The sequence below is a fragment of the Lissotriton vulgaris genome, chromosome 6 (genome assembly GCF_964263255.1).
Source record: "Lissotriton vulgaris chromosome 6, aLisVul1.2, whole genome shotgun sequence".
Lineage (NCBI taxonomy): Eukaryota > Metazoa > Chordata > Amphibia > Caudata > Salamandridae > Lissotriton > Lissotriton vulgaris.
The window spans coordinates 1,603,947,437-1,603,964,911 of NC_141694.1; the positions used below are offsets into that span (position 1 = coordinate 1,603,947,437).

A 17,475-nucleotide genomic window follows, 5' to 3' on the forward strand; every position below is an offset into this window, starting at 1 on the left:
AGCCAGCTAAACGGAACAAGGTGGTGATCAGTCCAGGGGAGAGCCAACATCTGGAGAGCCTGCAGGTTCACAGAGTTAGCAAAAACTGCATCAAGCTGATGGCCTCTGTTATGGGTAGCTCCCATATTAACAAGATGAAGGTCCAGTGCACCAAGCGAGCTTAAAAGCTCCCTTGCCACTACGTCATTAGGGTCGTCCAAATGAAAATTGAAGTCCCCAAGGGTGACAAAGTTGGACGAGGCAGCAGCCAGTGGGATAACAGCCTCCATGAAGGAATCCACGAAATTCCCTAGAGTAGCGGGAGGCCGATACACAAGGAGGCCAGAGATAGAGACAGTTGAGGAGATGCGAAGGGTAAACTGACAACTTTCAGCGTTGTTGATGCCACAGTCGACTGCTTTGCATACAAATGTGTCTCTGTAAACAATGGCCACTCCACCCCCTCTCCCATCCGGCCTATCAAGATGGAACATGAGATATCCCGAGGGGAGAGCGTTGACGATGTCGGGGTCGGAACCTGTAGTCAGCCACGTTTCCGTCAGAAATAAAACATCCAGACCATGGTCCAGAAGGAGGGAATGAACCTCGGTAGTATGACAAGGCAATGATCTACAGTTGAGCAATGCCATAGTAAGAGAGTTAGGGTTCTTGCAAGTGTTGTACGGGCGACAGTCAAGACAATGTTTAAAAACGGAGCCCTCAGCCCAATAATAGCAGCAGCTGGGGTGTCTGGGCGTGCCTAAAGCAAGCAGTGTGTCCCGTGAATACCTGTAACAGGGGATCTGAGGGCAAGAGGTGTTTAGCAGAGTGGTATGCCCTGGGCCCGTCTGGGCCCGGACGGGCACAGACGGGCTTGACTCTGGCGAAACTCCGGCGATAGTCCGGCGATGACGCTGCGTGATGACGCTGCGCGTCAGCATGGCTGGCTTTATGTTTGAAGAAGTTTGTTTAGAGGGGCCGCGCCAGCGCTAAATCGGCTGCGTGACCAGGAGTGAGGAGGCGAAGTAGGTAGGTAGTGACACAGGAATACAGTGACTCTCAAATCAATGTTTAAAATACAAGTTAAAAACAAATTGGCACTCCCGGCTTTTCGCCTCAGGAGCTCAGTGCTGTCAGGTCTTGGGCGCTTGCAATCAGCGTCTTAAATGAAGGGCGGCGGCCGGGGGGCGTGGCCTCGGCAAAAGGGGGCGTGGCCTCGGCAAAAGGGGGCGTGGCCTCCGGGCACGCCGCGATGGCGGCAGAGAAGTTTGTTTAGAGGGGCCGCGCCAGCGCTAAATCGGCTGCGTGACCAGGAGTGAGGAGGCGAAGTAGGTAGGTAGTGACACAGGAATACAGTGACTCTCAAATCAATGTTTAAAATACAAGTTAAAAACAAATTGGCACTCCCGGCTTTTCGCCTCAGGAGCTCAGTGCTGTCAGGTCTTGGGCGCTTGCAATCAGCGTCTTAAATGAAGGGCGGCGGCCGGGGGGCGTGGCCTCGGCAAAAGGGGCGTGGCCTCTGCAAAAGGGGGCGTGGCCTCCGGGCACGCCGCGATGGCGGCAGAGAAGTTTGTTTAGAGGGGCCGCGCCAGCGCTAAATCGGCTGCGTGACCATGAGTGAGGAGGCGAAGTAGGTAGGTAGTGACACAGGAATACAGTGACTCTCAAATCAATGTTTAAAATACAACATGTAGCCTTTGGTTGATCTCTCTCTTGGCTGTGAATAACAGTTGGCGAATGTTAGATTGAACAGAACCAGAACTAGATTCGATGTATTCGGGTTCCTGTATCAGCGAATATATACGATCAGTGTCATCCGTATTGAATTCAAAAGTATCTGCTTTATTGCAGGTTAAGCTGGCGATATCAGCGTAGGACATGGTAAGTGGGTGCAAAGCGGTATTTTGTTTGCATCCTTCACCTTTTGGAACCAGAAGGTGATCTCCCAGAGCACCTACAAAATTACTAACTTTGTGTTACCTATAAGACTTTCTATAACTACCAGCGAGTGCAGCGGTCGCCTTTACATTTTTCTAAAAATACGACTTCACCATTAGTCAGGATTTTTCATTTAATTTCCAAAGACTCCAAACATGAATATGTTAATTGCTCTCATTTGAAAATGACAATGTATTAAATGTAATAAGGTAACTCTAATGTAATCCTATGAGAGAGGTAGGCCTTGCATTAGTGAAAAACAAATGTAAGAGTTTTTCACTACCAGGATAAGTTAAACCAAAAAGTGCATGTTCCACTTTTTAAGGACACTGCACACTGATCTCTGGGCTGTCCAGTACCTACCCTAGAGATGACTTACTTGTATTAAAAAGGAAGGTTTGAGCATGGCAAAAGGTTCATTTTGCTAGGTCGAAATGGCAGTTTAAAACTGCACACACGCTGCAATGGCAGGCCTGGGATGTTTTTAAAATGCTAAGTAAGTGGCTGGCACAATCGGTGCTGCAGGCCCGATAGTAGCCTTTAATGGACAGGCCCTGGACACAAGTAGTGCCACCTTACTAGGGACTTACAAGTTAATTAAATATGCCAATTGGGTATAAGCCAATTTTACCATGGTTTCAGGAGCAAGCACAATCACTTTAGCACCGGTTAGCGGCAGTAAATTGTACGGAGTCAAAAGGCCAGCAAAACAGGAGGCCTGAAGGCAAACCAGTAGAGGGAAAAACACATCAAGGATGCCATCTGGCTTATTATTTGGAAACCATGGCTTTTGACTTGTGTAGATCTTATGGGTCTTATTATCATTCACATTACTAATGCTTTCCATTCATTGTCTACATGGTTTGGCCATCATGCTTTTCAAGTTGTAGTTTTTCAAGCCTGGTACACGCTCCTTGTGCTTTTGCACCATTCAAAGTAGCTGTAATTTCTGCATTCAATTTCTAATGTGAGCCCTTCTTTCATCTTTAAGTTGGGGTCTATTGTTCTCCCTGTATGTAAGATCATTTGGTGCATTTTTCAAAGGAATCGCAAATCATCATCCCCTTGAAAATCTCCATAACTTGTGATTCGTTAATGCAAAGTTGCAATCTCAGATTGCTTCTTGCATTGCATTTGAGGGATCACAAACTGCGCTTCCTTAAATGTTTTTGCAAAATTGATAATCGCAAATTTACCTATTTTGCAAATTTGCATTTGGGTGGATGCATCCCAAATGCAAAAATACCACTTGCAAGGGGGCTGATTCTGCGAATTGGCCCGTTTGCGACCCGTATTTTGGTTGATGCATGTGCCCTTTACTCTCTTGTTTCCGGGTATTTATTGGGAGGCCCTTGTCGTCATATCATAAAAGATGTGATCAGTAGGAATCCTGGAAAAAATGACATCTTAGAATGAATAATGTTGACTGAACATATTTTGATTCCTAATTGATCCCTACAACACAAATGTGAACCAAAAGAAATCACAGTATTATATTAACTATTCTTTAATGAACATCAATACATGAACCACTCTTGAACAAACACCCTAGAAAATCACCAAGAGAACATTTTTATTCTGATGCATATAGAAAAATATACAATGTTATCTAGTGGAGAGAAATCATATTCTGATATTATCTGGATATTAAGCTCTACATTAATTATGAAATCGAGTGTATTGTGCATTTAAATCACGGTTAAGAAATGTATTGAAGAATTGAACCATAGAGTTGGCATGAAGGATTCACAAAATAATTGGGTGAACGGTGTTAAATTCCAGTTGAGATAAACAATTGGTGGAGATACAATTGTGGTTCGATGCTGTTGTCATTCAACTGGGTTAGTTAAGGATATCCTAACTCTGTGGAAATTGTGCTGAAATGATTTATATAGGAGACCTCTGTTCCTCCTGGTGACGCTGTGTCACGCTGCTACGACCATCACTATATGATTAGGGTGAGTATTTTTACGAAAGTACAGATTTAATATTCTTAGCTTTGCATATTCTCACTCGTTTAACACATGGTGTAGTCGATATTGTAGATGCCCTATTGCTGCTAGTCAGTATTTCAGTCACACATATTGTGCCCCACCCTTTTATTTAGCCTAGAAATGAGGAAAATACTGTTCTCATTAAAATGTGTCATGATAGCAAATAGATGCAGTATGATCGGAAAAAAATATGTGCAGCTTAGACAAGGAAGTGTCCACTGAAAGACTTATAGGAGGAATTAAAAAAAGATAGGAAATATGGCGAGGAACTAATGAGTTTAGAAAGCTCTCCACATAGAACAGCTTCCACTTTGAGAATCAAGTAAGGCGGCATCGGGGTAGCTGGGAATGGAGCAGAGGACCACTGCCCATGCTCCCGATTTTTCCCCAAACAAGAATTGTTTAAGCAACATTTAGTTCATTTAAAGAATACTTGTTAAATACAAAAAAATCCTCTTTGGGGATATAAACTAAAGGCTAGTGGTCTCCTTCTCTTTGCAGCCAATCACAGGCAGACGCAAAGAGTGAGCTGCCAATTAATATTCATTAAACAGCTCATTCTGCGATGCCCTGCGACTGGAGATTTTATCATGTAACCTAATTGTACATAGGTCGCATTGCAAAATTATAAGCTTGTCAAACAAAGTAGATGCACATTTTGCAACCATTTTTTAATCAGTATTTAAGTATCTCAGGCTGGAGAACCCCTAATTTGCCATCTAGTGTGAGTCTAAAAAAAAGAAAACTTCAAAATTAAAACATGTGGCTTTGCAAATCAAATGTTTTTTTTACAACTCCTGCAGGTATAACTTTTCAAACATCTCCAGCTATACATATGCAAATGGTGCAATGTTTGGAAGGCTAATACCTGAATACCTTAGCACAAAGAAGGAAAGACCATTTCAAAGTATCCAGCGATAATGTTAAGTCTTTAGACCATGCACAGCAACCTCGTCCAGGGGCAACGTTGACTAGTAAAATGTCATCAAACTAGTTAGCTTGGATTCTAAAATCTCAATTTGTTGGAACTGGTACTTTCCGATTGGCTGAGTTGGTGCCCACGTCAGGCAGATCCCACCAGTCCTGTCAGGGTTAGGGGATTACACTCACTGTGTAACCTGTGTTCACCCTTGGTGTTGCAAGGGAGAATATTATGTGGTATGGCTGGGAGGTCTTACCATGCAATTTTCTCACAATGCACAAAGGATGATGATCCTTGGATTCAACAACAATAATCCTTAACTCAGTCCTAGTAGTGTGGCAAAGAGCAGTCAGACATTACTAGAGGAACATCTGTTCATTATTTAAAAGTAGCATTCTGGTGCATATGTAATTGAGGTGACTCAAAACAAATCCAGCACCAATTTATTAATATAGAGTTTCTCTTTATATAAATATAGACACCACAATGAACTTTGTATTATACCTACAACCAAAGTTGTGGGTTTTGAAATCATTCAAAAATAGATTCACTTTAGGTTGTCAAACCGGTCTCATTGAAATGACTGGTGGAAAACACATGTGACGCTCTGTCACTTGCAGGATGAGTTCAAACAAATTCTCTGAAGTTAGCTCTAGTGGGTCCCTAGACCAATCCTTAACAGTCAGTTCTTCTTTACCTTGCCCATGGAGTCTGGGTGCAGAGGTGTCTTGACGCTGACGGGATTCCCAGGTGTGTGTCAGTCGAGTCACGATGAGGAGAGTTCTGGTTCATTGTTCATTCCTGACAATGAGTCTAGTGTATAAATGGAGAAGATGGTGGTGCTTTACATCAGATTCAAGAGAATATTGTTGAACATGATGTGGTTGGTGATGGTTCTGGTGTTAGGGATTCTGGAAATCATCATGTTAACCCCAATGTTAGCAGCAATCCTGGAGTCTGTAGTGGTAGAATTCGCAGACCACCTTCTTACTTACAAGATTATGTCACTATTTAAGTTAGGGTTGTTTATTCGAGTAATTTAATTAAGTCTCTTCTTTTCTTTATTTTAAGGAGGAGGATGTGTTATGATGTATAGTTCTCAATGTAACTTCTAACTCACCTTATTTCTCCTGTGTCCTGGTATGTCTTCTAACCTTACCTCATGTTGGAATCATTATGCTCCGGTGTTCTTTAGAATGTTAGGCTCACAACACTCGAACTTTGGCAGTTGTTGCTGGATCGTCAAGGGTGTTGGATGCCAGGTTACTTCCTCAAAATCCTTCCTTCCTTACTTGGATGTGTACGTGTCGTCCATCTTAACAATATGCTCGGCCAGCACTCATTGTGAACTCGAGTCAAACTAAAAGGCACAAAAAGGAGCTTAGCAAAGAGAAATGCCCACACTCTAGAAGTCACAAACCAGTTTCACGATGCACTTCCAGTCAATTATCTCAATAAACCATTCTTTAGTCATACAAATATACCATATTCTCCCATAGTTGTCAGTTCACTGTGTAATTCAAATGGAGGCGATGTGATATCAAAGACCATTTATTGCTCCAGGAATGACCATCCAGGCTTTTTCCAACAGCTCGGTAAATCAGTTTTAATTGCAAATCACCAAATTGGGAGTCCACCCAATGCATTTCTGGCTACTGGCCCTTCATAAGGGGTAACTAGAATTTAAAGTTAAGAACAGCCCATCAGAGACCATGTGTGGATATGTCTTACAACCTGTCACAAACATATTGTGTACAATACATATAGTGCTCAAACCACTATTAACCAAAAATATACATTCCTATTATCAAATAATACTCAAATCTATATATATAAAAACGAAAGTATGTCTGTCTGTCTGTTTGTCCTTTATGCATTACTACACCATTCATCCGATCGCCATGAAACTTTGGGAAGTTGTTGAGTACACTCCCAAGAAGGTTTCTGTCAACATTTTGTTTTAAAAATCGCCCCCCAGAACACTCATAATCTTTCGAATACTGAAATAGAAGGCAAATTTGGGAGCATCGTCGACAGTTATGACCCCCAAACGGCAATCGATTGGTCAATCTACATCAGAAGCACGAAAGAAAAAGGCATTACGAGCTTCAGAAACAGACGAGCAACAAGAAGCAAGATTAGAAGCTGTTCGAATACAAACTTCTCAAGCCTGTAATGCTGTTTGAATACAAACTGCTCAAGCCCGTAATTCTCAAACGAATGAGCAGAGAGACTCAAGATTGGAAGCCCATCGAGGACACACTGCTCAAGCCCGTTCTTCTCAAACGAACAAGCAACAAGAATTAAGATTGGAAACAGATCGATTACGCACTGCTCAAACCCTCTCGAATGAAACAGGAGAGCAACGAGAATCAAGATTGGAAAACGATCAATTACGCACTTCTCAAGCCCGCTCGAATGAAACAGGAGAGCAACCAGAATCAAGATTGGAAGCCAATAGAGGACGCACTGCTCAAGCCACACTTAGAAATGTTTAAAAAAATTAAATTAATAAGTTTCACTAACAATGACATAATGTAAATTTAATGTTATTATAACAAGTTTTGTTGAATTTCCTTTCTTCTGAGATCACAGCAACGCGTGACGGGTAAGCTAGAACAATATAAAAATGTGACTATTCACCCGTGCTCACATAAATGAAAAACAAAATAAGTCAAACGAAAAACAAAATAAGTCAAGCAAAAAACGAATGTGTGCCTGTGCTTGTTTACAACCACACATTATGATTGTGCTGGTTGTAACCACAATACCTTTCAATGTTTTTCTGAAAATAAAAAAATAAACACCAGAAACCCCAGCCTAAATAGGGCTGACATTTGTGTGCTGGTCATCTGACGATCCTGTGGTAGGTCAAATGCAGGTATAGGCTTTCTTACAACCAACTTAGTTTCCACCAACATAAACAATTTGTTCCTCCACCTCTAAATGCCCTTTCACCACCAGGTAAGTAGAAAGGGCGTTTCCTTTTATTTTTCAGATGTCACACTTCTGCCTCTTTCCAAATCGTCCCCTTGGCCGTTTCATTACAAGGTTCCCATTATTCCTGATATCGTCAGTAATCACAATAACAGGCCAAATCATGATAAGAAGATCTGTGGTAAATTCACAGCTCACTAGCTCTGAAAGTAGGTGGAGCATCTGAGGAAAATACCGGGAAAAATGAGTAATTAGCAAGGAAATTTAGTCCAAATTGACCAATTCACCCTGTAATTCCTTATTTCCACTCCGCCAACAATGCAATTCTCACCAATAGTCATGCTCACCTGCAGCATATTGTAAAACTAGCATAAGCAGTTGAATTCTGCTTATAAATACAAAACCAAACATGTTCCAATGATAAGGAGATCAATAATGGAAGCAGAAGGCTGTGGCTTGGCACAAAAGTTCGATTTAAGGCAGGAGCAAAGTCGTCAATTGCCAAGGCAAGCCCCCCTTTTTTTTTATCCCCCCCCCACTGGTTGCGTGATCTTTCTCAGTTTCTCTCACTCTGTCCAACTTTCATTAATTTCTCTATCGGGCCCCCTACCTTCATGCCTCTACCTTAGACTCTGCTTCTACATCCTATCTAATTTTAAGGAGTTTTAAGCCCCTGTCAAGACATAATTGAGCTGTATGTGTGTGAACCTTTAAGTATAATATAAGTTGATATCATGCAGGCTCGATTCATCAAAAACTAAGGAATACATTCAAAATGATCTGAACACGAAGCAACAAAATATGTCTTCTTCAAGGTCACGAAAAATCTTTAGATAACACCACAGAAGTATTGGTCTCCCCGCCACCTTTAGGAGACTTTGAGATTCCATCACAACTGGTTTCCAACTGCTGCTTCTGTTGGTGATCAGAGTACTTGCTGTGCTCCTGGTGAGAGATGGTGGCACTTTTCTATTGTAATGGTCAATTTATGACTATGGATATATTTTACTAATACTCCCGTTGGCGAGGATATTTGATGTGAAGGCTTTTTCCCCTCCTTCCACTGCACAAGGCTATTTTGCAACTTCTAAAGCTTGCAAGTTTAAACACTAGGTATTACTGGTGCTTATTTCAGGCAGTTGAAAAAATGTTTAATTTTAATGTCATTCTGTTATAAGGGTCTGTTATTCAATTTAAGTATGCATATCTTTCAATGTACTCCGAGGCGATTAAACAGTTTGAATATTTGTGTGCCAGTTGTACATTTCAATTGCAGATGGCGATTTGTGGCCTTTTATATGGTGCTGCACTGACGTTCCTTTATGCCACTTGTACTATGAAAAACGACCTCGTGACCGGTGTGAAAGCTATTCCTCTCCTGGAATAGGTAAGTGCCAGAAATGTTTCAAAAACCAGCACCACTATTACAGCAGCCTATGTACTCTACATTAATGTATTTTTAGTGTAAATATCTCACAATTATTTTAGAGCACGGTGTTGAAGGGTTGCATGTCAACACAGAAGTAGTGTCTCTGAAGCTTTGCATCACGTCATGTTTGTATACATTTGCTTGCCATGTCTGATGTCGCATAGTACTGTTACAAGTATGTGCTGGAGAACCTTCACTCTAATGCCATAGTCCCAATTACGAATGCCCCACCTTATGTACAGATTTCCCCAAACGATAGTTTGGTGTACTGTCTCTCTCAAGTGGGCAAGCGTATGCACATTTTATTTTGCGACCTTGTTTGCTGTCATGTCTCGTACTTCAGATCAACCGAAGATATAGGTCAATTTCGACCCACATTCCTAACATGAACCTCATGGCCTTCTAACATGTATCTTGTGTTTCTCCTCACTGCTTGTATTCATATCTGCAAGCTGTCATATGTTCCAGATGCTTGACTCTTTTAAGGTTCTGCAACATGATATTCATGCTTGAAACAGCTGCAAAGACTGGTTAATCTGTGCAACAAATTGAACAATTTTTGTGAATGTCAGCACTTCACATTAATAAATTACCGAGGGCTGATTGGATGGACTGTGGCTGTGTGAGGCCCAAAGGGCAAGGGACCAAGGTTATGAAGGGAAACTTACACAAGACTCATAAGAATCATTACAGAAGAAGAATTCAGATTAGCAACAAATATCATAAATCGAAAGAAAAAACGAAGTACAGAATCAGCAAGTGGACCGACATGAAGCCAGCCTCTGGGGAAAACGAGCAAAAGTTCTGGCGCACAACCCAGATAAGGCACTCTTTATAGATTTTCAAAGACATAATCAAGTTAAGAAATGAAGTAATAATGACAGCAACCAACAGATTTTCATAAAAACAAGTTACATTAACTGCAACACTGCTAGCGATGCCCTCAGAATGCATAATAAATGCTAACCTGTTCCATAAAAACAAGAGAACGCCATTACATATTTGAACATATTAGGGTACAATAGACTCTTCAGAGTCACTTGCAGGAACAGGAAAAGTCATTAAGTTATTGCAAGAGTGAGTACAATTCGAATACAGCTTCAGAGCAAGATACAAAAGAAATATATTTTGTTTCAGCACAACACCACTAGACAGATCCTATTTAGTCTAATATATGAAAGGAAGTCACTGTAGAGAGAAAAACATGCATGCAGAAAACTTTCCATTGCTCTTTTAAAAGCCACATTGTCTTCAGTTGTAAATGAGAAAAGCCTAGTAGATTTGTTTTTGAAACAGGATTATGCTAACTGAAACACATGAAACGAACAATGAACGTTAAAAAGAGAATTTGAGCATTTGAAAGTAATCAGCAAACAGCGTGTGCGTCAGCAAGATGATACCGCCGTGGCAGTTTGTAGCACAAAAGGGTCCACCTCTTGACCGCCTCAATTCTGTGTGCAATTACAGCACAGAATTTTGAGATAATCAAGGGATGGAAGGAATCGATGGGAACTGCAGGGAAGGAGACTTGGGAAGAAAACATCATCAATAATCACTGTTACCTTTTTTAACACACATGTGCACAGAAACCTGATAAAATCTTATTTTCCTGGCTAAACATATCTGAGCCACCACTTTCTTAATGTCTGTGATACTGTGGCACACTTTTGCAATGTAAGGCCTGCCTGGTCCTTTAATCGTGCCCTTGTCTTTTAATCACATGGCAGTGTTCATGATGGGAACACCGTTGGACTTGACACTGTGTGAGTAAGCTAAAATGCTCTTTCTTTGTTACATTTTTATGTTTGTTACTATTCCACTGGATATAGTGAAATTGCTCGCAGCAAATGTTTTGAAGAATACAAACCATGGTGGAATTTTTGTTGAACCAGTTGTAGGCATTCATTGTATTAAATGTTTTGTACACATCACCACATGCCACGATCATAATTTGAAACATAGATGGTATGTTTTTGGCAAAACAATAATTTACTAGTCAGATAGCGAAATCTATCACAGTTTCAGAGGAAGAAGCCACATTAATAATTTTTTTTCATGAAAGTAAACAGCTCGAACAACTATTACTAACATCAGACAAAACTTATTACATTAGATTATCTTATAAGAAAAGAGAGAAAAATGGAAATCTCACTTATCAACTATAAGATATCATTATGAAGTTGAAAGTGTTCATAGAGAGAAAAGGATATATCTCAGTCACACATTGTGTGTGGGATGTTCTACTTTCATCATCAAACAAAATGCAATTTTTTTAATAAGAATGTTTTTATTGTTTTTAAAAGCAATAAACAAGCTCTCATCAAGCAAACATTTTATAGATAACATGTTACATAGCACTACATAGTGTATCATGGACACGTTGCACACTAGAAATATAACAACAACATGGAGGTGCCCTCTCCAAAACATATTCGGCTTACCACTTGTTCCAAACTTTGTCATATTTGCGGAGACACCCTTGTGTGGTATAGATAGTCTTTTCCAATTTTGTGCACCAGTCCATGCAGCGCCTTCAAGCCTCCATGAGAGGGGCGTTGGCAGAGGTTCAGTGTTTGAAAATATTTGAAATGAGTATTGCTGTACGATCGGGCAGATCCACACAGTATGGAAAAAAATCTCTTCTAGGTGCCTGACACCAGAAACGCACGGGGGAGGGATACACCCAAGCTCTCCAAAGTTGATAAGGTGTAAGGTACGTCTGATGAAGGAATTTAAACTGCATGAGATGAAGCCTTGCCAAAATCTCCAAAACATGGGGGGCCATGCAGGCGTCCCTGCCAGTCTGCTCCTTCAGGTGCCCCAGCCACTCCTCTCATTCAACTCTCAAGGGTCCCAGTAGGTCTGGGGAGTATACTACCTGGAGTTTATACATTTGTGATATTCCTCCCCTTCCAAGGGACCCATCAGTGCCCACATCTCCAGGGGATTAGATTCTGGGACCTCCTGAAGGTTGTCATGTTTGTACGAACATGTTGGAGCTTGAGATACCAGAAACATTGTGAGGCATGCTCCTCCATATAACATATGTGTTATGTTTTCCACACCCATGAGTGCTATCCCAATCCTTTCGATCGGGTCCTCCCACCGTGTGTCACCAATCATTCACTACCAAAATGTGCGTATCCCAGTAATATAACCAGATATCTCATATGGCTAGCCCTCCCTCATGCGTGGGGCGGACACATTTACCAAATGTAACTCTAGGGGATTTGTTGGCCCAGAGGAAAAGACTGGTCAGTGTTACCAAAGAAGTAAACCAAGACTATGGAATACGGAGACTCTCAGACACATTTTGCCTTACTCTAACCCACGAGACATACCTGCCAGTTTTCACTTTCTCCAACATTTAATCAGTTTCCTTCTGATTCTTAGGAAAACTACCAGATGTTACCCCTATAATTTCAGCAAAACGCAACAGTTGTACTCACAGTGTCAGAGGGTAGCTAGCAAGTAAGCCTGTGATTCCCACTGACTTACAGGGACAGACCGAGGCAGGTTTGGAAGAGTGGAGCTACCTGGGGTGAGCATTGAACCTCCATCTGAAGCTGGGGTCCCAACTGAAGAATGTAGATACATAGGGGTAGATTTACAAGTACTGGCATATCTCTGCGTCAGCTAAATTATGCATAGCTTTGTAAATATGCTGCATCAGGGCGCATTGTTTACGACGACGCTGCGTCACAGAAGTGACGCAATGGCGACGTAAAGTTGTCACAAGGGGCTTGTAAATATGCCACATACTTTCTCTAGAAAAGGAAAGATAGGTAATCAGTTAGGTTCACTGCGGCACAATACATTTCCCCTCTATGAGGAGAAGCAGCTTGCAGTCCCGCTGTAAGTAGGGTGGAGTCACTCTGCTGCCTCAAAACCCTATCTGATATCTGCCCCATCAGCTGCCAGATTGTACTCCCACCCACCTTTCCAATTGGTTTGTTGTTGCGGGTCTGGGCTGAAAAGTAGCAATGTGTGGTCTCTTTCACTCAAGTAAATAAGGATCATACACCAAGTTGAAGTCTGGTTCGGTTTATACACCTCAGCCATCCACGGCTGCTCAGTAACTGACAACATCAGAATCATCAGAATCATTATCAGGAAGAATTCCACATAGAACCCATGGTGAGATACCACACAGAACCAAGCATGATGTCACACATCTTTCCTCTTTACAACAAAATAATGCATAACATAACTTAAGTGAAGGAAAGAATGCAACAGTGAACTTGTAAAGAAAGTAAATAAAATCACCATCAAGAAAAAGAACAACACAAATAGAGAAAATTAACAAACATGGTCCTTCATATACAAAGGTAATCTATGGACCCTCTGACTCCTCTCTCTGACATTAATGGGCAAGGAATGTGAACTCGTTAGAGAGGAATCAACATTAGTTGTCGAAGGAAAACGAGCGAGTGAGACCACTAGGACGAGCAGCTGGATTAAGATTAGAATTGACCGACATCACCCGGCTCATATTCCAAATTCTGCTGTCATTGGTCTTCTCTGCATTCTTGGAAATCTTGACAATATTTCTAACGTTGGTGAACTTTGACCAGGGTTGACAACCTACAGGTGCCTTAATTTTCACCTGGTCACCCACATTCACATCATTGGTATGAGCACATTTTTTATCATCAAAACACAGTTTCCTTGTCAACTGCTTATCAAGCTCCCTTCGTCTCCAGTAACCTATCTGAGTATCCTTCAAACCCATGTTCAAATTCATCCATCCTGGACACAACTTAGAGTTTGAGGCTCTACCCTTTAACAATTCAAAGGGAGATCTTGCTGTGGTCATGTGAGGAGACAAGCGATACGTAGTGAAACTGTCTTGCAGGATAGCTTTCCAGTTCAAACTATTCACCCTGGCTAATTTTAAGCTTTCTTTGAGAGTCTTGTTTACCCTTTCCACAGCCCCATTAGTTTCTGGATGGTAAACAGAACTTCTCTTGTGGTTAATGCCACAATATTTGATATAGGACTGGAATTCAGAAGAACACAACTGTATCCCGTTATCAGACAGAATGCAATTGGGAAAGCTTTCCCTCTTGAATATTTCCTCCACAAACTTTATGACACTCGCTGATGAAATATCCCTGACAGAAGTCAATTCAATCCATCTAGAATACAGATCCAGGATGACAATCAAATAGGGAGTATCACCAACACCATGCAAGGGTCAAACAATATCAATGGCTATCTCATCCTAGGGATGATCAGGTATCCTCCTACAGACCATGGACATCTGTTTGGTTTTCAATATTTTATTACTGGTACAACACTCAAGGCAATCAAGAACCATCCTCTCAATCTCCTTATCCATCACTGGCCACCAGAATTGCATTCTCAAAGACTCCCAACAGAAGCAACTTAATAACATTTGTAATTTCATGATTATTTCTAACTTCAGTTTTCCACTCAGACTCATCTATCGCACTCAATGTGATTTCACAGACATTTATCACATCATCCACCAGACTCACCCCATCCAAATCAATTACTTTTACATCAACTAATGGAGGTAGACAATCAGCAGATTTGTTGATAACTCCTGGAATATAATCCACATCAACATCAAACTCTTGAAGTGAAATGATCCACTTCTTAATACTTGAAGAAATATAATCTAGCCATTTTTTCAAAAACGCACATTTTAAGGGTTTATGGTCTGACAGAACTTTCACCTTGGTACCCCAAATCAAATTTCTAAACTTCCTCAATGCCCAAAAGATGGCCAAAGCTTCCTTCTCGATTAAAGAATAATTAAGCTCTGAGCCCCTCAAACATCTCAAAGCACAAGCAATCAAACGTCCAACACCACAGTTCTTTTCAAGTAACACTGCTCCCAATCCCTTGGCACTAGCATCAGTCTAAATGTGAGTCTCTTCACCTGCCACAATAGCTTGTAAGGAGGGAGCTTTCTTCAAATCCTCCTTGATGGAGACCAACTTTATGGCACACTCAGTACTCCATTCAAAAACCACACATTTGCCCATCAACCTCCTAAGATGTTGTGTCTTATCTGCATACCCCGGAACAAACATACAGTAAAATTATACCATTCTTAAAAAAGACAATAACTCTTACTTGTTAGAAGGCTCACTAATGTTCACAATGGGGCCAACCAGTCCTTTCTTTGGAAAAACACCCTGCCCTAAGATGTAATGACCCAGATAGTTTACTCCTTCCACAGCAAACCTACATTTCTCCTTTTTGAGAGTCAAACCGGCCTTTCTCAGGCATTCAAAAACTGCACAAACCCTTGAGAAATGCTCTGCTGTAGTGCTACCATAAATCAACAAATCATCTTGATATTACTTCACTCCTGAAAGACCCTTAAGAACATTAAACATGATCTGTTGAAAAACAGACGGAGCCGAAACAAGCCCAAATGCACCCTCAGAAATTTAAAGGTTCCCATGGGTGTCACAAAGGCCATCAAATCCTGCAAAGGCTTGTCTAACTCCACCTGATGGTAGGCTGAGGCAAGATCTAGTGTGGTGAAGTACTTTTCCCCTACCGAAGTGCCAACCAACTCATCGATGTTAGGCAGTCGAAATCTATCCTCAACGACTTCTTTATTGAGTGAGTGTAAGTCAATGCAGAGGCTTATATCACCACTGGCCTTCTTTGCACAACTATCGGAGCCAACCACTCTGTTGCCTCAACTGGCACAATGACTCCCATGTTGACTAAACGTTCAATCCCATTCTGCACACCAGCTTGCTTGTTCAAAGGCACTCTCCTGACCTTTGCAACACCAGGGACAGCACCCTCTCTCTATTTTATGTGATGTTTGTACCCTTTCAGACACCCTAATTTGTCTTCAAAAACATCAGCAAAGCGTTCTGCTAGATTAGCAACATAATCATCCACCACCTGAACTTGGACTTGAGGCACCGCATTGGGGTTGAGAAGGGCACCCAGCAAACGCTAATGAGGCCACCCTAAAGTATATCCCCTCTCTTGGCCACATATATTTTACCAGCAGTCATGCGTCCACTCACTTCAATACAAGCTTAGAAATAACCTAGAATGTTTATCAGTAAACCGCCATAACCAACAGGAGAAACGTCATTTTTTGGAAGTGTGACTTTGTCTCCAAAATGCACATCAAAAATTTCATTGGAAATCATGGTGAGATGCAAAAAGGAATCCAACTTCATCTCAAGCTCAACACCTTTGACAGTGACAACATGAGAGGGATGTTTTTCTTTTTTATCATCTACCTGATACATGATCTCTTGTAGCCGTGGTTGTTCTTTGATTTGAGACAGTCCCCTCCTTGTTACCTTGCTTTTACAATACTTGCAAAATGACCCTTCCTCCCACACGCATTGCAACTGAAATGTAGAACTAGACAGAATGCAGCATTCGTTCTGTGGCCTGTTCTCTCACATCTGAAAAAGTTGTCCAGTGAAAAGACACCTTCAGCAACACAAGAAGATTTGGCCCGTCACTCTCAACAGAGGTTTTACTTTTTACCTGACAAACAACTTCTTCAACACTATTGCTCAAAGTATTTGACTTGTTTTTAACAGAGCTTAACTCATCAACACATTTCATCATGTGTTCCACTCTTTTTGCAATTGCCAAAACCTCATCCAAGGGTGGATCGTCTTTCAACTACAGCTCCTCTCTAATTTTATCATGAGCACATTTTAAGACAAACTGATCCCTAATTCTTTCTTCCATTGCACAACCAAACTTGCAGGAAGCAACAAGCTTTTTAACCCTGTGACAAATTACTCTACCGACTCATCTTTCTTCTGTTCACGCAAACCAAATTGATATCTCTACATTATTGTACTTAAACGAGGAAGATAGTGTCGATCCAATTTAAGAATGCAAATCTCGTACTCATTCAATGTCCTCTGATCAGCAGCACTAAGCTCTGGCAAATGCTTAAGAACTTCCTGACCTTCCCCTCCAAGACAGTGAAGAAGTAAGGAATGTTTTCGCTCAGCGCTTACGTTTGTCCCACAAACCCTCGCATAGTTCACAAATATCTTCTTCAATTTTTGCCACTTTATAGTTGGTTCTCCTGGACTTGTCAAGAAAAAAGGTGGTTGTGTCACGTTCTACATTTTAACTTGGTATAACAACAAGATAAACAAAATTACCCTTAACATTGTGAAAAGCACAAAGAACAAAATAAATGAAAAATTAAGGTAACAAATAAAACGTTTCAACTACCTTGTAATATTCTGTATTTTTTTTAAAGCTCACCACAGAAGAACGGTGAAATCACTTTGCTC

At 41.2% G+C, this 17,475-nt stretch overlaps 1 protein-coding gene across 1 annotated transcript in view; it reads left to right on the plus strand.

Annotated features, from left to right (window-relative positions):
* LOC147709194 (uncharacterized) overlaps positions 1-17,475 on the plus strand; it is a 575,919-nt gene that overhangs the window by 235,272 nt on the left and 323,172 nt on the right. The window contains exon 9 of the mRNA XM_086925447.1: positions 9,047-9,157. Within this exon, the coding sequence (XP_086781573.1) occupies positions 9,047-9,157 (111 nt within the window). The remainder of the gene's footprint in view (positions 1-9,046; positions 9,158-17,475) is intronic.